The sequence below is a fragment of the Psammomys obesus genome, unplaced genomic scaffold, assembly GCF_907164565.1.
Source record: "Psammomys obesus unplaced genomic scaffold, mPsaObe1.curated_primary_1811, whole genome shotgun sequence".
NCBI lineage: Eukaryota > Metazoa > Chordata > Mammalia > Rodentia > Muridae > Psammomys > Psammomys obesus.
Genome location: NW_026592710.1, coordinates 7,236,308 through 7,258,041, shown reverse-complemented (window position 1 = coordinate 7,258,041; position 21,734 = coordinate 7,236,308). Strand labels below are relative to the sequence as shown.

At 51.2% G+C, this 21,734-nt stretch overlaps 1 protein-coding gene across 1 annotated transcript in view; it reads left to right on the top strand.

Moving 5' to 3' along the window:
* Positions 1 to 1,835: 1,835 nt before the first annotated feature.
* The window catches only part of CUNH1orf127 (chromosome unknown C1orf127 homolog), a 30,970-nt gene continuing 11,071 nt past the window's right edge, over positions 1,836 to 21,734 (top strand). Inside the window, exons 1-10 of the mRNA XM_055615072.1 lie at positions 1,836 to 1,959; positions 4,559 to 4,657; positions 7,838 to 7,962; positions 8,942 to 9,085; positions 14,459 to 14,497; positions 15,950 to 16,087; positions 16,600 to 16,684; positions 17,741 to 17,937; positions 18,161 to 18,284; positions 20,888 to 21,098. Coding sequence (XP_055471047.1) covers positions 1,836 to 1,959; positions 4,559 to 4,657; positions 7,838 to 7,962; positions 8,942 to 9,085; positions 14,459 to 14,497; positions 15,950 to 16,087; positions 16,600 to 16,684; positions 17,741 to 17,937; positions 18,161 to 18,284; positions 20,888 to 21,098 — 1,286 coding nt within the window. The remainder of the gene's footprint in view (positions 1,960 to 4,558; positions 4,658 to 7,837; positions 7,963 to 8,941; positions 9,086 to 14,458; positions 14,498 to 15,949; positions 16,088 to 16,599; positions 16,685 to 17,740; positions 17,938 to 18,160; positions 18,285 to 20,887; positions 21,099 to 21,734) is intronic.

Below are 21,734 nucleotides of genomic sequence, written 5' to 3'. Positions count from 1 at the left end.
AAAAAAAAAAAAAGTGTTCTTTTCTTTTTCTCTGCTTTAAACTGGCTGTAAATCTTCAGGGTTTCCTCATTAATAATGATTTTATCCTTAACACAGATTCACTGAAAAATCTGCATCACAATGTTGCCTTTTTGGAAACTATCTTTTTTTTTGGGGGGGGGGGGGCTTTTTTTTTTTTTCTTTTTTTTTTTTTTTTTGTTTTTCTTTTCTTATTTATAAATTTTTTTTTCACTTTACATCTCTCCTCCCCTCCTAGTCCTGCCCTTCCCCTTCCTCCCTCCCCTCTTGCCTATTCCTCAGAAAAGGGGAGCTCCCTTTCCCATCCACCCCAGCTCATCAGTTGTATCAGGACTGAGCATATCCTCTTTCCCTGTGGCCTGGCAAGGCAGTCCTGCCAGAGGGAAGTGATCAAAAAGCTGGCAAGTGAGTCCTTGCCTGATGCAGCCATCACTTCGCTTACTAAAGGACCCACATGAAGCCTACGCTGTCTAGTTCATGCGTGGTCCTTGGTTGATGCTTCAGTCTCAGCAAGCCCCTCTGGGCCCAGGGTTAGTTGGCTCTATTGGTCTTCTTGTGGTGCTCCTATCACCTCCAGGTACTTTTCTCTTTCCTCCCACTTTTCCACAAGACTCCCTAGGCATCTCCCAATGTTTGGCTGTGAATCTCAGCAGCTGTTTTGAGGCCCTGCTGGGTAGAGTCTCTCAGAGGACAGCTCTGTCTGTCAGGATCCTGTCTGCAAGCTTAGCAGAGTATCCTTCATAGTGTCAGTGGTTGGCACTCTCCATAGGGCGGGTCTTTGGTTGGGTCAGGCATTGGTTGGGCATTCCCTCAATCTCTGCTCTGTCTGCTCTATCTTTATCTCTGCACATCTTGTAAGCAGGATAAATTTGGGGTTAAAGTTTTTGTGGGTGGGTTGAAGTTCCCCTCCCTCTTGAAGGAGACTAGTCTAGTGAGAGGGTGTCCTCTTCAGTCTCTACGGCCTCTGTTCCTAGGAGTCTCTGCTTGAATGCTTCTCTACCCTCCCAGGATCCTACCCTGACTTCAGTCTCCAGCTTGTCACAGAGATGTCGCCACCCTCCATTTCTCTTTTCTCTACAGGCCTTCTGCTCTCCACCCTCACTCTCCCCAGGTCTGATCTCCACCCTGTTTGTTTGTTTGTTTTTCAAGACAGGGTTTCTTGGTGTAGTCCTGGCTGTACTGGAACTTCTTTTGTAGATCAGGCTGGCCTCAAACACACAGAGATGCCCCTGCTTCTGCCTTCTGAGTGCTGGGATTAAAGGGGTGGGCCACCATCGCTGGCGGAAACCACTATTTATTTACTATCTTTTTCTGGGAAATAGCCTCCCTCATCATCCCTGACTCTAGTTCTCTGTGTCTCAGCCCTGTTTCTTCTTTAGTGCTTGATTGCTATGGGAGCTCCCGCTATTTTTTGCACGACCTTGCTAGGCATGCAAACAATGTATCTGTGTGGCTAGAGTGTAGTTCAGTGGTAGAGTGCTTGCTTAGCATTCTGATGCCCTGGACTTGACCCCTGGCAGAGCAATAAATAAACCATACATACACAAATATAATTGGCTGGGCAGACTGTAATTGAGATGGTGCCCATCTGTAATCTGGGCACTCAGTGGACAAAGACAGGAAGATTACAAGTCAGAGGCCAGCCTGGGCTATGTAGTGAGGTTAAGACTAGCCCATGGTAAAAGACTGTCTTAAAACACAACACAAGACAATAATAAATGCAAAAAAGAAAAGAAAACAAATCCCAAAAATGAGATTTAATTACCTGACCGAATGACAGCAGACTAGGTGTTCCTGCTGGGCTGGGCACCCGCTTTATGTCCTTCTCTCTTCCTTGCAGGGCCATCTGTCTGGCTTGTATTCAGCCTGCTGTGTTCCCATGGATCCTCCCCTTCAGGTCAAACAAGGACAGGCCCCGCCCAGCACATGGAGCTCTGACAGGTAAATCAATCATGGTTTTTCTGGTTCACAACAGGCTCTGGGCGTCCCCGCCTCCTCAGACTGACTACCTGCCTGCTGTGGTTACATGGAAGGCAGGAAGCATTCATAGCTAGCACACCAGCCTGGAGGGCAGTCCCTTCTTTCAATTAGGGGGTCAATTTCGGGGATTCCCAGGGACGGCTGGTGCCAGAGTCAGGACTGGGTTTCCTCTCACTGAGGTCAGCATTTCTTTCGAAATAACTGGCACAGGCTCGGGTACCAAGCCTAGCAGAGTCTTGGTGTCCACTAACTTGTTGTTTTGACCTTTGTTGTTCGTTTGTTTTTTTAAGACAGGGTGTCTCTGTGTAGTCCTGGCTGTCCTTGAACTCACTCAAGGCCCAGGCTGGCCTTGAACTCAGAGATCCACTTGCCTCTGCCTTCCGGGTGTTGGGATTAAAGGCATGTGCCACCATGCTTGGCTTTTCTGCTGATTTTTTTAAAAATAATTTCTAACTTTATTTATTTATTATTATTCGTGTGCATATGTGGGGGGCACATGTGCCACGGCCTGCTCAGAGGACAACTCAGAGGACTTGGTTCTCTTCTTCCATCCTTATATGGCTTCCTGGTGTTGTGTGTGCATGTGTCTCTGTGTGTGTGTCTGTACATATGTGTGGACTTGACACAAACTAGAGTTATATGGAAAGAGGAACCTCTGTTGAGAAAAATACCTTCCTTCCTTTCAGGTTTGTTTTATTTATTTTTATGTACTTGGCTGTTTTGGCAGCAGCTTTTGCCTGCATACCAGAAGCGGGCATCCCATCCACGGGACCACAGTTAGGGAGTTCTTCCAGTTGGTGCTCTTCCACTGAGTCAGCTCTCCAGCCACACAGTGGTGTAGGGTTTTTGTTTGTTTGAAATTTTATTTATTTATTGTGCAGAAGTCTTTTACCTATATGTGTGTTCGTGTGGGGGTATCAGATGCGCTGGAACTGGAGTTACAGACAGTTGTGAGCTGCCACTTGGGTGCTGGGAATTGAACCTGGGTCCACTGAGAAAGAACAGCCAGGGCTCTTAACCACTGAGCCATCTCTCTGGCCACCTGTTTGTTTTTGAGACGGGGCCTCATTATGTAGTCCTGGCTGGCCTGGAACTCAGAGATCCACCTGCCTCTGCCTCCTGAGTCCTGGGATTAAAGGCACTATAACACCTGGCATTTTCTTGATTAGTGATTGAAAAAGGAGGGAACAGTCACTGTGGGCAGTGCCATCCCTGGGCAGGTGGTTGTGACTTGTGTAAGAAATCAGGCTAAACAGGTGATGGGGAACAAGCCAGTAAGCCCCTCTTCCCCCTCCCCGCCACCATGGCCTCTGCTGAACTCCTCCGTCAGGGACCTGCATGATTTCTCTTTATGATAAACTACAACTGTAAGTGAAATAAGTGAAAAAGGTCGAGTGCCTTTTCCTCCCCAGGTTGCTTTCGGTCACATCATTTACCACAGCAATAGATACCCAAGTCACATGGCTTCTGAGGTCTCACTTGGGTAGGCAGATTAATATGTTTGTGTGGCAAGGACCTTTTCATGCTGAGCCATCTCACTGGCTCCCACCTCTTATGAATTAGTTTATTCTGTGTGTATGTGCATGCTCTAGGTACCTGTCCGGGTATGTGCGCTCCTTCACCCATGTAGAGGCCAGAGGAAGGTGCCAGTTTTCCTGCTCCATCACTCTTTACCCTATGACTTTTTTTTTTTTTTTTTTTTTTTTGGCAGGGGGGTTTAAGACAGAGTTTCTCTGTGTAGCCTTGGCTATTTTGGACTGGGTTTGTAGACTGGCTGGCCTTGAACTCACAGCAATCCACCGCCTCTGCCTCCCTGAGTGCTGGAATTAAGGGCGTGTGCCACCCTATTGCTTCGAGACAGGCTCTCTCACTGAACCTGGAGCTAAGTTGGTGGCAGCAAACTTTGACAGTCCTCCTGTCTCTACCACCATCGGCACTGGGGTGGGCATGCATATATGGCCACTCATGGCTCTTCACATGGGTGCTGGGGACTTGAACTCAGGTCCTCATGCTTGCTCAGCAGGAGCTCGTGCCCACTGAGCCATATCCTCAGCTCCCAGGTTCTCCATTACTCAGCTCATCTTTGAGAGAGGGGGTGTGAGCGTGGTGTAAGAACAGGGGTGGGACCTCAGGCTTGTTCACTAGAGGGACTCTCAGGCCGCAGGGAGGGTTTTACCAGCAGTTGCAGCTCATCCTGGTGAAAGGATGAAGACTGAAATCAGACATGGGAAGAGAACATAGGCTGGGGTTGCCATCGGTGCCTACCATCGCTACGGTCATTGTCACCCTCCATCATCACTATTCATATCTTCATTGTTATCATATATTCACTTCTAGGAAGAAACCGACTAAGCAACAGGCACATGTATAGACACATAGACACACGCAGACACTCAGACAGACACACACCCAGATGTTCTGACTCCGGTACATATCCTCACCCCTAAATCAAGCTGGTCCACTGCAGCAGTTGAAAGGAGGTCTGTCCATCCTCCCTCCTTTCCTTCCTCTCTCCCTTGTGTCCTGTCTCTGCCCTCAGAAGTATCTTCTTGTCCTACAGAGAAGGTCGAGTGCTTCTCAGACTACATGACCCTGAAGATCCCGAGGAGCAGTGTGCAGGGTTTGAGGCAGTGGCTGGCCAGGGTCCTGCACCAGCCAGGTAAGTCCTCGTTTCAGGCCCAGGTTTTCCTATACTTAGCCATTGCCTGGCTGGAGCTTTTGCCCTCGCACTCAGGCATAAGGGCTGCAGCTCCCTGAAGACTTCTGTCTGGGATTTATGCTGATTCCTTCCCTGACAAATCTCCCCCTTTCTGGGCCTACCCTGACCTTTCCTAAGGGGCTCCCTTCTGGTTACACTCTCATCCCATTTCCTCTCAGTTCTGGTTTCTACTTACATGACCTTCTTCCCTTGTTCACATGCTTGTCATCAGTGCCACCATCAGGTAGCTGTGAGCAGGCACAGCCCACGTGCTCTGTGTTGACAGCTGCTGTGTGTGCCTCCAGGACTAAGGACTCTCTCATGCTTAAGAGACTCCTAATAGATATTTGCTCAGTGTACAAATGGCCCCAAACTTGGATTGAGGTGCCCACCAGGTGCTAGCATGCCCCCAAACTTAAATCACACTGTAAAGCTAATGGGATAATTTAAAAATATATTCTTTAAAAATTCTGTTTATAGCTGGGTGTGGTGGTGCATGCCTTTAATCTCAGCACTCATGAAAGAGGAGGCAGGCGGATTGCTGCGAGTTTGAGGCCAGCCTGGTGTCAACAAAGCAAGTCCAGGCCAGCCAAGCCTACACGGAGAAACCCTGTCATGAAAACAAAAAACAAAACAAAACAAAAATCTGTTTATTTTAGTTTATTAGTTGTGTGTGCACACAGGCTCACTTGAGTGCATGTGTTCACAAAAATGTGCACAGTGTTCACGTGAGGTCAGAGGATAACTTGCAGGAGTCAGTTCTTTCCTTCAACCAAGTGGATCTTGGGTTTTGAACTCAGGTCATCAGGCTTGGTGGCCAGCACCTTTAATCGCTGAGCCATCTTGCTGGTCCACAATTCCTTTCTTTTCTTTCTTTTCAATTTTAAACCATGACTGCATGTGTATGGATGTTTTGCCTGCATGTAAGTCTGTGCCCCACCTACATACATTGGTAGTGGGGGCCAGAAGTGGGATTACAGTTGTGAGCCACCATGTAGGTGCTGGAAACCTGGAAGAACAGCAGCCAGTGCCCTTAACCTCTAGTCCCTGGCCCACAGGTCTCACCCTCAGAACGACCATCTCATGCTTGCTGGAAGAATCTCACTCCTAAAACAGCCAAAAAGACGGGCGCGTCATCACTTTCAGAAAACTTTGAGTTTACCCATTGCAAAGTGGGAAGACCTTCTGGGAACTTCTCAAGAAACCAGAATAGGGATGATGTGTCTGTGGCTCACCTCCTTTTGTACCTTTGGCCTCAGCGGCTGTGAGTAAGACACCCCAACTTTTCCTTTCTTTTGTGCAAAAACGAAGAAATTGAGGAGAAAAGTCTTCCCATCTCAGAATGTTTTTTTCCCTTTTCCTTTTTTTTTTTTTTTTTTTAAGGCAGCATTTTTAAAAGCTGTGGCCAGACTACCCTAGAACTCTCTGTGCAGGCCAGCTTGCCTCAGACTCAAGGCAGTTCTGCCTCGGCTGCCCCAGGACTGGAATTACAGGTGTGAGCCACCATGCTTGGCCTCATCTGGAAATTCTAAAGTGCTGTCAGGGACGGGTGTGTCCTGAATCCTGAACTGGCCCTGGTCAGCCATCCCCAACACCCGGGAGCTAGAGCTGCATCTGTGTATTAAAAGGCCACTTTTCCAGGAGAAAACGCAGTGGATACATTAAACTGTCGCCTGTTCTTTGGAAAGCCATTATTAATGGAAAACAATAGATTAATAGTTTTAAAACGCTTGTTCAATAAGTAATTTTTATGGCTCTGGATAGAGCCCATTAAACATTTCTGTGTGTTATTATAAAGAAGTTTTAAGTGTAAAATCATAAAGTCAATAATCGGGGAATTAGTCACAGCAGCCAGACACAGGCCATTAGTTTTAGGCGCTGTCAGAGACACCTGTGGCTTCGGAGGGAGAGCGGTTCTTTCCTCAGCAGCGCCAGGTGGGGTTGCAGAAACGATGCTGCCTGCTGCCTTCCATACAGTCGAAGGGACAGCAAGCAGGTGTGAGCAGCAGGGTGCAGGCAAATATTTACAAAGTGCAGACGTGAGTGGGGAACTGAAGCGATCCGGGTCAATTTGCACATCCAGGCTTAGACACTTTATTTCCCCAGCGATCTGCCTTTCAGAGCCACAGGCTGGGCCTTGATCTCCTGCTAAAGATAGCCATGAAGGCTTCACACTCTTAAAAGGAAAGCATGTCACCAGAGAGTCCCTTACACACAGGCGGCTGGAGCTGTCGCCTGCAAGGGTGTCTCCCATCAACACAGAATGAAAGTGTGGGCTTTGGGCGGGAGAGACTTTAAAAAAAAAAAATCATCTTAAAAGCAACATGAGATAATTATGGAAACAGAGGAAATCTAAAGATGATAATGAAAACTGCCTGTAATCCCTCTGCTCAGTGATATTCCTCTTTGTGTTTCACTCATCCAATAAATGTTTACTGGGAGCCCTCTATGCGCCAGATGCAGCTTAAGGCGCTAGGAATACAGCGAAGAACAAAACAGATAAGTACTCTCGGCGCCACGGGGCTGGCATTTGAACGGAGGGCAACAAGACCGTTCGTTGCTATAGTCATGGTCATATTTTTCAGCAGGTGAGGCGGTGATGTGTGATGCAGAAAAGGGGGTCTGGGAGTGGGGCCAGGTTAAGAGAGGGGCGAGGGAGGCTCCGCTGGCAGAGGCCTCATTGACAAGGGGGCTTTACCTAAAGTCATGGGAGTGGTGGGCTGAGCCACACAGGCATCAAGAAAAGAGTTGCAGGCAGAAGACGAAACCAGAAGAAAGGCCCTGCGTGCACCCACAATGTGTTAGAAAGGGCAGGAAGGCCAGTGTGGCGACGACGGAGCACGGTCAAAGGCTAGCCACGCCTCGCAGGGGTCTCTGCAAGTGGAGTGAACCGGTGCAGGCCCAAAGGGGCCTCCGTGGGCTGCTGGGGGCGGGCAGGTAGACTGCGGTGGACTGAGGGAAGCAGGAGAGGAGCTAGGAGACAGGTGGGAGGGGAGAGTGGCAGAACTGACAGGCTCTGCTGGCGTCAGCCTTCCAAGACTATCTTCGCTGTTCTCTGGAGCTCCAGGACAGGGCGGTCTGGGCTTATGTCTGACCTCGCCCTCTGTTGCTCTACTGTGGCTCTGTCTGTTTCCATCACAGGCACCAAGAGAGCCCCCAGCCACCTGGATTCTCTTCTTACCCAATGTGGTTACCGGTTGCACCCCGCTCATGAGGGCGGCTTCATCTTCCGAGCTCTGTACTCTGCCTGCTTTGTACAGAAGGAGGTGGGTTTGAGAAACTACTCATTTCCTGTGCTGGGGTCAGAGCTCAGGGCCTCACACAGGCTAGGATGCAAGGCAAGTGCACACCTCTGAATTACCCGGCTCCTTTTGTTGCTGCTGTGGGATACAGCCTTACTATAAAGCCATGGCTAGCTTGGGTTTATTAGCTGTGTAGACTGGGCTGGCCGCAGACTCATAGAGATCTGCCTGCCTCTGCCTCCTGAGTTCTGGAACTAAAGGCGTCACCACCACCTCCAGCTCCCTCCCCCTTTTCCTTTTCCGTTTTGGTTTTTCGAGACAGGGTTTCTCTTTGTGTAGCCCTGGCTGTCCTAGACTTGCTTTGTAGACCAGGCTGCCCTTGAACTCACTGAGATCCATATGTCTCTGCCTCCTGAGTGCTGGGATTAAGTAGAGGCTGGCCTTCCAGCCCACCTCCCCCCCATACCAGCTTTCATCCCTCCCACACACACTACAGCACTCACCCTTGGTCTTCTTGCAGGAGAAGGAGGTCAACCTGGGCACTTGTTGGGACCCCTCGGCCTGACAGGTTGAAGCTCTGTTGTAGAAATGCCCATGTGCTGTTGGCTTAGTTGCTCACGTGACGCTGAGCCTCAACTGCCTCAGCTGTAAAATGGGACCAAGAGGTTTCTTACTGGGGTCAAAGGGAGCAGGCTATAAGCAGATACTTGTCAGGGATGATGGGTTACACACTGCCATGCTGCCTCTCTAAGGATGACCTTCCTGAAAAGTACAGCAGTCCCCAGCCCCAGGGACTTCCCCAGGGGCTATGCCACGGGCTGGGATCTGCCTTGGTTCCCAGTCCCTGAGACCCTACCACTTGCTTCTTGGCTCCTCCATGGGTCAGGCCTCAAGAGGCTTGTGTTGGTCATGCCCACTGCGACCAGAGGCTGACCTGTAATTTTGGCCTATTAACTGCATTTTCTTCTTTCTTCTGCATGTGTGAATTTTGCCTGGCTTCCAGGAAGCAAATTACAGGTTGGAAATCAGAATGTTTCAAAGGGGGGCAAAAAGGTTGAAGCAGAGCAATCGCTACATAATGAAGTGTCCCGTGAGCATGTCGAAGCTGGGTGAACAGAACGTCCGCTGCCATCCCTCATTCATCCAGGTGACAGCTTGGGAGGGCCTGGCCCAGGGTTCGGGGGGCTCGAGGTGGTGGTAGAGCATCCTGGGTTGGCCCCCTGCAGAAGCTCAGGAAGAAGACTGTGGTTCCTGAAACTTGGGATGCAGCCAGGCAGAAGTGACGGCTAAAGACGCAAGGTGGGACCTCTCTCTGCGGACCTTCATAGTGCTGGCCGGGGACCGCCTTCCACTGGGCTTTTGAGCAGTGAGGCATGCGTTGGGGTAAGGGGTGAAGAAGTCTCTGAAGCTCTGTTCTTCATGCCGTCCAGTCAACACCAAAACATTTGTGGCCAAACACGGTAGTGCGCGCACACCTGTGATCCCAGCACTTCGGGAGGCAGAGGCAGAGGCAGAGGCAGAGGCAGAGGCAGAGGCAGAGGCAGAGGCAGATGAATCTCTGTGAGCTCGAGGCCAGCCCAGTCTGCAAAGTGAGTCCAGGACAGCCAGGGCTACACAGAGAAACCCTGTCTCACAAAAGCAAGCCAAACAGAACAGCATTCGCGTTTTTCTCTCTGGATTAAGGGAAGTTGCTGTCTCGTGTCAGACTCTCTTCTCCCACTCCTCTCTTTCTGTCTTTCTTTCTGTCTGTCTCTCTCTCTGTATTCATGAGAATGAGCATGAGTCTCTTTTCTTTTTTTTGTGACAGATTTCTTTATGTAGCCTTGGCTGTCCTAGACTCGCTTTATAGACCAGGCTGGCCTCGAACTCACAGCGATGAGCCTGCCTCTGTCTACTGATATCCCAAGTGCTGGGATATCAGGCGTGTTCCACCACCATGTCCAGCTAAAGCATTATCTATCTATCTATCTATCTATCTATCTATCTATCTATCTATCTATCTATCTACACAGTATTCTGCCTGCACGTGTGCCTACACGCCAGAAGACGGCACCAGATCTCATCATAGATGGTTGTGAGCCACCATGTGGTTGCTGGGAATTGAACTTAGGACCTTTGGAAGAACAGCCAGTTCTCTTAACCTCTGAGCCATCTCTCCAGCCCCTGTGTAACAGCTCTGGCTGTCCTGGAACTCACTTTGTAGACCAGGCTGGCCTTGAACTCAGAGATCTGCCTGCCTCTGCCTCCTGAATGCTGGGGCTAAAGGTATGCACCACCACACCAGCCTGGATCCTCCTTTTTAATCTAGGTCGTATCAAAGATCTATAGACATCAGGGTTGGGGGTGTACATGGTCCCAGTTTCCATCTCCGGCAGTGAGGAGCAGTGTATTTCAGATGCAGCATCCCCATTGGAAAGAGCACAGGCCATTGGACAGAGATCTGCCTGCCTCTGCCTCCCAGAGTGCTGGGATCATAGGCGTGCGCCATCGTCCCCAGTGCCTGGTGGCATCTTAAGTTCAAGTTACTCTGTAGCCCTTGGGACAAAGAAAGACTTGGCTCGGAGCAGGAGTGGGTCGCAAACCCACAGCGGAAATGAGTGTGCCAGACAGAGAAAGGAGTAAGGACGTGAACTCCAGCTCTCATTTCCTCAGCGCAGCTTATCTTTCCGTTCTCCCGCTACGCCGGGTGTTTGTGGTTTCTTCATTTTGGTGTTAAGGCTGGAACTCAGGACTTTGCATCTATTAGGCCAGTGGTCCACCGCTGAGCCGAGACCCTGCCCCTGCTTTGCTAACGCTGACCCATCTCAGCCTTGTAGCACCGCAGGCTGGAGGCCCTGTTTAATCCCCAGCCCTCAGAATAGACAAGTAGGCCCAGAAATGAGAGTTGTTGAGGTGTCATAGCTGGCAGTGGCAGAACGGGGCTATGAGTCCGAGGTGTAATGGGCCCTGGCAAGCTAGAACAGGCCCTATAGGCCCCTTCCATGAGCTATGTTAAGCTACATTATAAAAAAGTTGACTGCTGGGAAAGTGGCTCTGTGATCCAGTGCTTTTGTGTGTGTGTGTGTGTGTGTGTGTGTGTGTGTGTGTGTGTGCAGTTGTTTACTTACTTTGTAACAAGGGCCGCAGGGTGGCCTCAAACTCCCTGTGTAGCAGAGGATGACCTTGAACCTCTGATTCTCCTGCTTCCATCTCCCAAGTACTAGGATTACAGGTGTGACACCACACCTGCTTTATGTGACAGTGGGGGCTAACCTATGGCTTCACGAATGCTACGGGAACAGTACCAACTGAACCCACCCAACATCCAAAAATGTTAACTTTAATTTGTGAATTCTCTGTGGCCTCCCAGCACTGTGGAGGCAGAAGTGGGCAGATCTCTGAGTTTGAGATCCGCCTGTTCTACGGAGTGAGTTCCAGGATAGCCAGGGCTACACAGAGAAACCCTGTCTCAAAAAGACACACACACACACACACACACACACACACACACACTGTGTGTGTGTGGTCAAACAATACTGAATGTTTGATGGTGCACACCTGGAGTCGAGCACTCAGGCCGTTAAGGGGATGGACTAAATTTGAACTCAGCCTGGGCTACAGCTCAAGACCCTTCCAGAAAGTGGGTAAAGCTGCTTGCCACCACACCTGAGTTTGATTCCCGGAACACACATAGTGGAAGGAGAGACCTGACTCCTGAAATTTGTCCTCTGACTTCCACACATGAACCAGAGCACACACACGTACATACTCCCACACAATAAATAAATAAACAAAAACCCAAACATCCCCAAACCCAAATGTTCAGTTTTTTCCTGCTAACTGAGGAGAGGTGAGGAGAGGTGAGGAGAGGACATTCGAGCCGAGGTTGGAGGGAAAGACCTGCTAATGACAATACCATCCACTTAAGATGCAGCCACAAAGCGCAGGCCGAATGCCAGGCTCCGTGCGCGTGCCAGCTGATCAGATGTGAATGGGTGTTGGCCTTGCCTGGGGAGGGCCCTGCAGCCCCTTCTCATCCATTCTAGCCTCTGAAGTGAGTGTGCTGAGACGGCAGAGCTGAGCAGAGCCTGGGACCGCAGCTCTGGGCCTGCTCCCTGCAGAAACTCTGGAGTTTCCTGCCACTCAACTTTAAGGAGTAATACCTGAGGCAGAGGGATGTTTAGGCCCCATTGTGGTCATGCCAGGCGGGGTGTTGCTGTCCCTGAGAGTCACAGGCCTCGTCCTAAAGCTCTCCCAGCATGGCTATGGAGCATGGGTTTGACAAGTCTGGGGGCTGGTCACCTCTCTTTTCACTGGCCTGTAATTTTGAGAGCGGCCACCAGGGGGACAAGGTTGCCCGTGTCATACAATACTGGACAGAAACCCAGAAGAAAGCAGAGCTAGTAGCCAGCCAAGTGCCCACTTTCTCCCTTTTGACCTGCCAAGATCCCGTGTCCTTTCCCAGTGTAGGTGTTGGAACTGGGGGACTCTTATGCCCCTGGGCAGAGTTCCAGAGAATCGGCTGCACGGGAGCAACGGGTCTCAGCTGCCCCCGTCTCCTCTGTTCCGCTCCCCCCCACCCCCCCCCCCCCCAATCATAGAACCTCACCACCTCATCTAATTGACTGATTCATTCCTGGTGACTTCTGCAGCCGTTTCCACGGCTGCACCTTGAACTTGCATTAAGTTTTAATTAAAGCCGTTACACCAGCCTTGCCCTTGGCTAAATGCAGCTGTGGGCACAGGGCACATAGATATTTAATACTCTGCCTCTCCCCGCTGATGGCACAGGGTGCCCAAGGGTGTACCCGAGCCATGCCCTGCTTGAAGAGATCTGCGAGCTTGCTTAAGTGTGCCCACAAGCCCCGAGCGGGAGGCTGAGCAATAACTATTCATTGCCCTGGGTTAAGTGTGCCCAGGGGCACCGGTAAACTCAACGCAGCGATTAGCAATTGCTCCCGAGGAAGACTGCCCGAGGTCCTGCTGAATGGCTGCGGGCCCTAAATATAGTCTGCTCGTGGCCACTTAGAGGGCATGGTGGGTTTGGACTGTGCACCTGACCCCACTTCCTTCTCTTTCTTTACACAAAATTGCTTCCTCCATGGAAAAGCCCCTCTTCCGGGGCTGCCCTATGCTGTAAGGCTGGGGTGTAGAGATGAGAGGGGGCCTTTGGTGGCCAACCTGGGAAATGTGGGATCCCTTACCATCTCACCGAACCTCAGGTGTCTTCCCCATTCCTTCCTCTCTACTCCCGACGTGAAGTCAGTCCCCCAAAGTGAGGAAATTAGGCTCCTTGTGCGCTGTGCTGAGCCTGTTGGCAATGGCGGGGGGTGGGGAGGGGACAGCTGTGGCACTGACTAGGTTGAGAAGATGGGGGCCATCCCCAACCCCATCCGCTTGCCTCCGGGCCTGGAAGAACGGACTCTGTACGTGTGGGGGGAAGGGGAGGCGGCCTTAGGTGGCAGAGCTGTCGTGGCTCATTAGTCTTCTTGGACTCGGCGTGCTTAATTTTTATGGGAGGAGGGGAGCAGAGGTAGTCGCTCTCTGCTGATCTGACTCTGGCCTACGCCTCCATCTCCCTGCCCATGCTTGCAGCAAAGGTAAAGGTGGTGGGGTGGGGGGCGAGGCAGTAGAGGCTAAGGGGAGGGCTGGGAGATGGCTCGGGGGCACTGCCACCCAGGCCTGACAACCTGAGTTCCATCTCCGGGACCCACATGCTAGAAGGAAACAGCTGGCTCCCCTACGTTGTCCTTGGACCCCTACATGCACACAGTGGCAGGTGCGTGCCCACACACACACACACACACACACACACACACACACACACGCACACACGACCGACATAATGAGTACATCAATAATGTAGTAAAGGAAATGTAGGTAAGAGGGCAGCTGGGTACAGCTGGGCTCAGGCGGGTCCCTTTGCTGACACCCCGAGGCTCAGGTGCAGTAAGGGACCAGCTGTCCACGTTTGCCTGAGACCATCGGCATTTTAGCATTGAAAGTTCTTCATTGGGGGAACCTGGGATGATTGGGCATTCTAAGCATGGTGCCAAGGGTGGGCACACTTGTCTATCTTTGCTCATTGGAGTCCACAGGGAAAGAAAAGAGTGAGGAAGAAATGGGTGACTGTGGGTGAGATGAGGTGGGAGGACGTGGAAGAGGCCTGGGACCCACCCCACCACATCTTGAACAGCAGGGCCACGCTGCGAGTGCACACAAACACACACACACACACACACACACACACACACACGCACACACACGCGCACACACACACACACGCACACCTCCGCCTTGCCAGCTGTGCTCTGCGCTCCAGCTGCCCTGCTGGCCTGGCCCAGGGTGGCAGCTGAGGCGACATTTCCCTGGGTCTGTTGACACTTGAGTCCCAGAACATAAATGATTTTCTTGTCTTAATGAGCAAACAATTGGGGCGGCACAGCTCTCTCGCTGGGCTCCTACTGAGGCGATTGCAGAAGAATTTGCTCACTCACCTTTGCCCACAGCTTGCAAATGTTGCTTCCTCTCTGTTTTGCAGGTCTCTAGGCCCCTGCCTCCGAGGATCAATGATGGACAGGTAGGTGAGGTATGGGCGTTGCTCTGGAAGGTTCTGCTGGGCTCTGAGGCAGGGCGTCATTACTTCCACGGCCCTTTGTGGAGAGTGTCCATGGACAGTAGTGACCTTTGTGGGTCTGGGGCTTGGCAGAACTGGCCCTCCTCCTGGCATACCATGCAGAGGCCTGAAGCTGTCTGGAAAAAGCCCGGTGGGACCCTGCTGTGGTAGGAAGCCTCAGGGTGCTGCCATGCTAAGATTTTCTCTGAAAGGCACAGTGGCAGGAGCAGGCAAGGCCACCCATCCCTGAGGTGTCATCTCTATTTTCCTTTCCTCACTTCCTCTGCCTTCCTTCTCTTTGGTTTTGAGACAGAATTTCACTATATAGCCCTGACTGGCCTGGAATTATCTATGTAGATCAGGCTGGCCTTGATCTTACAGAGGTCTACCTGCCTCTGCTTCCTGAATGCTGGGATCAAAGGTGTGTGCCACAATGCCCAGGCTACCTCCTCCTCCTTTTTTTTTTTTTTTTAAATAGGGCCTTAAGTAGCCCAGGCTGGCCTTGAATTCACTAAGTAGCTGAGGGTGACCTTGAACTTCTGGTTCTCCTTGAGAACTTCTTGTCTCCTGAGGGCCAAGGAGGGGGAACTGAGTCTCTCCTACCACACGAGTTTAGGTGGCCAGAACTCCAGTCGTTAGGTTTGGCAGCAAGTGTTTTTACCTGCCGAAGTGTCTTGATGTCCCCTACCCCTTCACTGGGTGTGTATAGATATAACAGATCAGGGAATCAAATCCTGGGTGTGCTAGGCAATCACTCCACCAACGGAGCTGTGTGCCCCCGCCCCCACCCAGTATTTGTTGTTTGGAGAGAAGGTTTTACTAGGTAGCCCGAGCTGTCATTGAACATTTAACATGGAAACCCCCTGCCTCACACTCCCAAGTGTTAGGAACATAGGCATGAGTCACCACACCAGGCACTGGACGTTTCTCCTGCTCTTACTCGTTCCCACAGCCGCCTGGGAAGACCCAGCCCCTCTTCCCCTCATACCGCTTTGAGTCTTTGGAGTCCATGCATGCCTTTTGTCCTAAAGTCCACCCTCCACCCCACCCCCGCCAATCCTGGACTGGGATGTAGTTCCTTCCTGTACCTCTTGTATTGCCAGGAACCCATGTTTATTCAAGACCCCAATTGCCAGTGGTCCCACTCCAGGGTGGCCATGAGAGCCCATGACAATGGGATGCCAGGCATGCTGTCCTGGAGAGTACTTAGACTGAGTGGCTGGCCCTGCTCTTTCGGGCACAGTTCAGGTCTGCTCCCCGGAAATAAAAGGGTACCAGTGTCCTCAATTAGCTGCCACCTACCCCTTAGCCAACTGATCCTCTCTGTGACTCCTCTCGAGAGCACCCTTGCTCCTTGGCCCTGAGTGACCATGTCTCCCCGGTGAGCTGGACTGTGACTTTGCCTTATGTCTTCAGACGCCATGGCTGCTGTCCCTTCGAGGGGAGCTGGTGGCTTCTCTGGAGGATGCCAGCTTGATGGGATTAGATGTGAATATTGGTGCTACCACAGTTACTATCCAAAGCCCAAGACAAGAACTTCTTCAGAGGCAGGAGGTCAGTGGTGGACTTCAGGCCCTGGCAGGCTTGAGTGTTTGGGGCGGGGGGTGGCTCTGTAGCCTGGCACCCCAAGGAGCCCTTTGTCACCCTGAAGTGCCAATTCACGTGTCCACCTGTGAGACTGGACAGATTTAGGCAGGCGGCTTGGAAAATTGGGCCCCATTAGTGTAAACTGCTCCGCTCGGCAGATGAGGGGCTCCGGCAATCATGTATTCAGCGCGTCCCGATCACGGTGGCAGGGGCATAATTACCATCTCTTTAAATAGCCCAAAGTTGCCGTGTAAGAGAAGACGGCTCACATGACATTTGCTCCGAGCTTGCTTCCTGCTAAAAATATCCTGGCTAAATAATATTTCCTGGTTGCACGGGAGCAACAGGCCCTGGCCTGGGTTCTGACTCTTGGGGCTTTGTTCAGAGATGAGCTGGACAGTGGATTAGGGGGGGTGGGGTGGAGGGAGTGTGCCTCTGGAAGAAACAGTGGCCACAGGGGCGCCTTCCTGCCTTCCCAGGTGTGGAACTCCTCCTTGGAGCTCCTGCCACTGTGGCTGGTGAGCGGCTCCTATGCCTACTCCTTCAAGGCTGCGTGCCCGCTGGGTAAGACCCAGGAGTGCCCCTAATGCTCACCTCTCCGACTTGAGCATTGCCTGTCCCCCCTGTTTTCTCCCTTCTGCCAACCACCTTGTGCCCCTGCCCCCTCGCCCTGCTCGGTCTCCCCTTTTCTTAGCCCCGTCCTTGGCTGAGGGCTTCTGACCCGCTTGGTGCTGAGAGGAGTTTGAAGGGATGTGACTGCAGTCGGCGTGGTGTGTAGAGCGTGACTGAACGGTGCCTTCTCCTGAGGCTGCAGACCTGGGGTCAGGGAACTTCTGGGGGCCCCAGGCGGTCTCTAGGGATGCTGAGGACAAAGATGGGAAAGGTTCTGCAGTCTTACTCTGCAAGGCTTAGAGGCGACGGCCTCTCTTCCCATGCACTGTGATACCCTCCCTTCTGCACCGTGAAGAGGCCCGGACTTTACTGACCTCTAGGGAATTTAAATTCTAAAGCTCTCACTATGCAAAGTTAGACCCATCAAAAGGCTTTGTCCTGTGTGGGTAGATGAGAGATGAGGAACCCTGCAGGTTTGATCAGAATTTTATCATGAAATAAGTCTCAGAATGAGAACTCCGGGGAACCCGGGGGGCCTTGGGAGACGTCCTTGCCAAGTCCATACACATCTCCTGCCCTGTTGGTGCTATTTGAAATATCTTTATTTGGAGACAAATGCTTTCATTTAGCAACTGCAGCGCTGGCTCAGAATGTCCCCGTGAGAGGGCTGACACAACAAAATTCTTGCTAAAGTGTAAACAACCGATATGAGTTGTGTTTCCTAACAGCAGCTTGTAATGGAAGGAGGATCAGGCAGGGTCATGGAATACAGTGTTGGGAGAGAAAGGCCTTCCTGCTCCTGGCACCTGCCTTTCCACCGACCTTCTGGGAGTTAGGCAGGGTGGCCTCTTTTTTTCCTCCCCTCTTTTGTCCATGCAGGCATGGTCTCGGGACACTAAGTCACAGTGTTAAAGTCAATGGAGTCATGTGTGGGGCTGGTCACAGCTATGGTCTGGCTAAGGCCTTGTGTATCTATGACTCATTTTCTGGGTTACATTTCCTTCACAGCCTCATCCCAGCCAGGGTCAGAGATCTCAGTTCACATCCCCAAGCAGAGGCTGGGTCTGGTCAAAAGAGGATCCCGAATTGACGAGTCTCTGAGTCCCAGGTTCCTTCGGGTGCGCCAGTCCGACAGCTTCACAGTGGCAGAGGACAGGGACTTTGTGGTTGTCAGTATCCCAGCTGTGCTGCTGCTCCGGGACCAGGTCAGTGTCCTGGTGGCACCGCCATGCTTCCTCCGAGTCCTCCTGCTGGGGCCAGAATTCTCTTAGTGCCAGAATTAAACTGCAGAGAGCAGGACTTTGGGGCTGGCTGGGTGGTGGCCTCCCCCGGAGGTTCAGCTTTGCTTTGGAGGTGGCCCCAGTGGCAACAGCTGTAGGACATGAGATGCCTCTTGTTCCATGTAATCAATGCCTTGCTGCCCTACAGCCATGCCAAGAGGCCAGAGAATCCCCAGGGACTCGAGCTTTCTACAGGGTGGACCTGAGCCTGCGCTTTGCAGAGGCCATGTCCCCAGTGCACTGGACGGTGGAGCACTTTTTCCAGTGTGCGGGTAAGTGGGGAACCCTGAAAGCGTACCTCCTGTCGACAGGCACAAGCCGCACAAGGTCACGTTCCCTGCCCTGGGTTCACTCTCCTAGGACAGCGTTTCGTTCTCTGGCTCAGAGAGCCTCCACGTGTAAGCAGCGTAGTGATTCTTTCAGGCATGCTGCTGGAACCGGCTGGGACAGAGAGGCCTGGGCGCTGAATGGTGAAGAGGTGCCTGGCTGTGGGCAGGAGATGGAGGTGGGAGAGCATCCGCTGTCCAGCCCAGCCTCTGTGCATGTGTGTGGGTGTGTGTGTGTGCATGATGTGCACACGATATGGAAGCCAAAGGTTAACGTCCAATGTCTGCCTTATTCACTCAGCTTGTTTTTTGAGACAGTCTCTCAATGAATCTCAAGCTTACCTACTCAGCTAGTCTGACCAGCTGGGAAACTTCAAGTGCATGCTAAGAGTGCAAAGGCAGCTGGAGAGATGGCTCAGTGGGTAAGAGCACTGGCTGTTCTTCTGTAAGGCCCTGAGTTCAATTCCCAGCAACCACATGGTGGCTCATAACCATCTATAATGAGATCTAGTGCCCTCTTCCGGTGTGTACACATTTGTGCAGGCAGAGTATTGTATAAATAATAACTAAATCTAAAAAAAGGAAAAAGCTCATTAAAAAAACACAAAAACAAAAACAAGCTCATGCTGAAGCATGAGGCTTTAAAAAGCATTTCATTGGGATTTTTGTTTTGTTTTGTTTTGTTTTTCCAAGACAAGGTTTCTCTGGGTAGCCTGGCTACCCTGGAATTCAATCTGCAGACCAGGCAGGCCTTGAACTCAGAGATCCACCTGCCTCTGTCTCCCGAGTACTGGGATTAAAGGTGTACACCACCACCATTACCACCCAGATTTTTTTTTTAAAGATTTATTTATAAATGTATGAGTGCTCTATCTGCATGTTTGTCTGCATGACACAAGAGGGCACCAGATTTCATTATAGATAGTTGTGAGCCACCGTATGGGTGCTGGGAATTGAACTCAGGACCTCTGGAGGAACAGCCAGTGCTCTTAACTGCTGAGCCATCTTTCATGTATGTCATGAGCACCTTTGTGTACCTGGTGCTCATGGAGGCCAGAAGAGAATTTCCAATCCCCTGAAACTGGAGTTGCAGACAGTGTGAGTTATCCTGTGGAGGCTGGGAACCAAACCTGGTCCTCTGGAATCGCTGCCAGGGCTTTTAAGCACTGAGTCATCTCTCCAGCTCCATATCTTTTTAAGTTTTTTATTTTTATGCTTATTTTTTCTTTCAAGACAGGATTTCTCTGTGTGGCCTTGGCTGTCCTGGACTTGCTTTGTAGACCAGGCTGGCCTCGAACTCACAGAGATCCACCTGCCTTTGCCTCCCTGAGTGCTGGGATTACAGGTGTGTGCACCAGCATGTCCAGAGTCTTTATGTTTAATTTTTTTTTTTTTTCAAACAAGGGTTTTAGAGCTCTGAACTCGGGTCCTCAGTCTTATTCTTGCATGGCAACTGCTTTACTGACTGACCTATCTTCTGTCTTTATCTATCTGACCTATCTATATCTTTGTTTCTGAGACAGGTCTCAGTGTGGAGCTTTGGTTGGTCTTAGATTCCCTCAGTGCCCGGGGTTCTGGGTTTGCAGGCTTGTGCCGCCTGAATGTCCCCTCGGTTTTCCATTTTGTTTTGTTTTGGGAGACAGTCAGAGACCCAGTTAGTCTAGGCTGGCCTTGAACTCACCACATAATCAAAGATCACATTGAATTTCTGGTCCTTTTTCCTCTAGCCCACAAGTGCTGGGATCACAGGCAAGTGCCACCACGTCCGATTTATGGCGTCAGGGGGATCCAGCCCAGGGCTTCGTGCATGCCAGGCAAACACTCTTCACACTGAGCCCCTGCCTGGTCCCACCTTAGTTCCACCCCACCCCTCCCCCGCCCGGATCTGGAACAGAGAGCCAGTCACAAACACTGATCAGACAGGTGACTCAGGAGACCACCGGCTCCCAGGAGGCACCATTTCAGTGTGTTCCACCATCTCTGGGGGCTCCGGCTCCCCAGCTCAGACTGTGCATCACACCCTTCATCCAAGGGGAGGGGTAAACACTGGTTCCGACCCCTGTCCGGGAAGCTTGCAGCCCTGTTTTGGAGGGGGGGTGTCGGTGAAAGCCGCGCTACCAGACAACCTGGTATTCACACATGCAAAACCACCAGGAGCAAAACCCATTCAAATCCAGCACGAGGAAATACACATAATTCACAAATGATGTCAATCACTTTCATCTCAGACTTCCTAACTGTCCTCAATAGAAGACAGACGGAAAGGAGATTGAACTCAGATGTTAAAAGTGCAAGAATGCCCCGTTACCAGGATATGATGTCTCGGTGCTGCATAAAAATGTAATTATATTCAGAACTATATTTAAAGATTAAAAGGGGGACTGCCTACCACATCTAGCCCCGAACTCGGAATTAGAAACAAAGACAAAGGCGGGATGGGTTGGGGGTTGGGGGTGGGGTGTCAGGACGGGTCGAGTTCTAACCGGCTGCTAAAAATGGAAATATTTCTCAAAAGTTTTTACGTGTTTTGGCTGCTTTTGTTTTAACAGTTTCCTGCGGCACTGATATTGATTTTGAAAGGGAGGGCAGCAACTCTGCCCAGGCACTGCGCAGCCAGGGCTTGCAATGGGAGTGGAGGGAGGGAGCAGAGGCCACCAAATGGGGGTCTCTTCAGCAACCTGTGAGGGCAGATAAGAGACTTCTGGGGAGCCTGGCAGAAGGGCGGGGTGCTGAGATGGCCGGTGTCCTGGCCTCTGAAGGGTAGGTAGGTTCTTCACGGAGAGATAATGAATAAAACACAAAAATAGCAACAGCAATAAAAACATTTTAGGGAGATTTTTTTTTTTCCTCCCTGGGAAGATTTACATGGGGAAAGAATGTTCCCTTTCTGGTTTTATTAATTTCCTATCAGCAGCCGGGATGAATCTCTCTCCTCCCCGGTCCCCCGGCGCACCTCCTCTGTAACTCCCTGCAGCTTCTAGAGATTTCTGTTCTTTTTTTAGTTCCTGCTCTGCGCCCCTGACTTTCCCTGCAGTCTGGAGGCTTGAGAGTGGGGCCTGTGTCCCCTGCCGGTCCTCTCCTCCAGCTGTTTCCATCTTGCCTTAGCAAGTGCATGTTAGACCCAGTTTTCACCAGGAATTTTCACGAAATGTGTTTCTTTTGTCAACATGCGACTTGTGAGTTAGACTAGGAACTGATTAGCACACTCCTTTGATCCCAGCCCTTGGGAGACAGAGGCAGGTGGATCTCTGCGAGTTAGAAGCCAGCATGATCTACAAAGTGAGTCCAGGACAGCCAGGGCTACACAGAGAAACCCTGTTTCTAAGAAACAAAAACAAAACAGAATGTGAACTGACTGTCTAAGTCCTTGTGCCTATGGGACTCTCCTTTCAGATG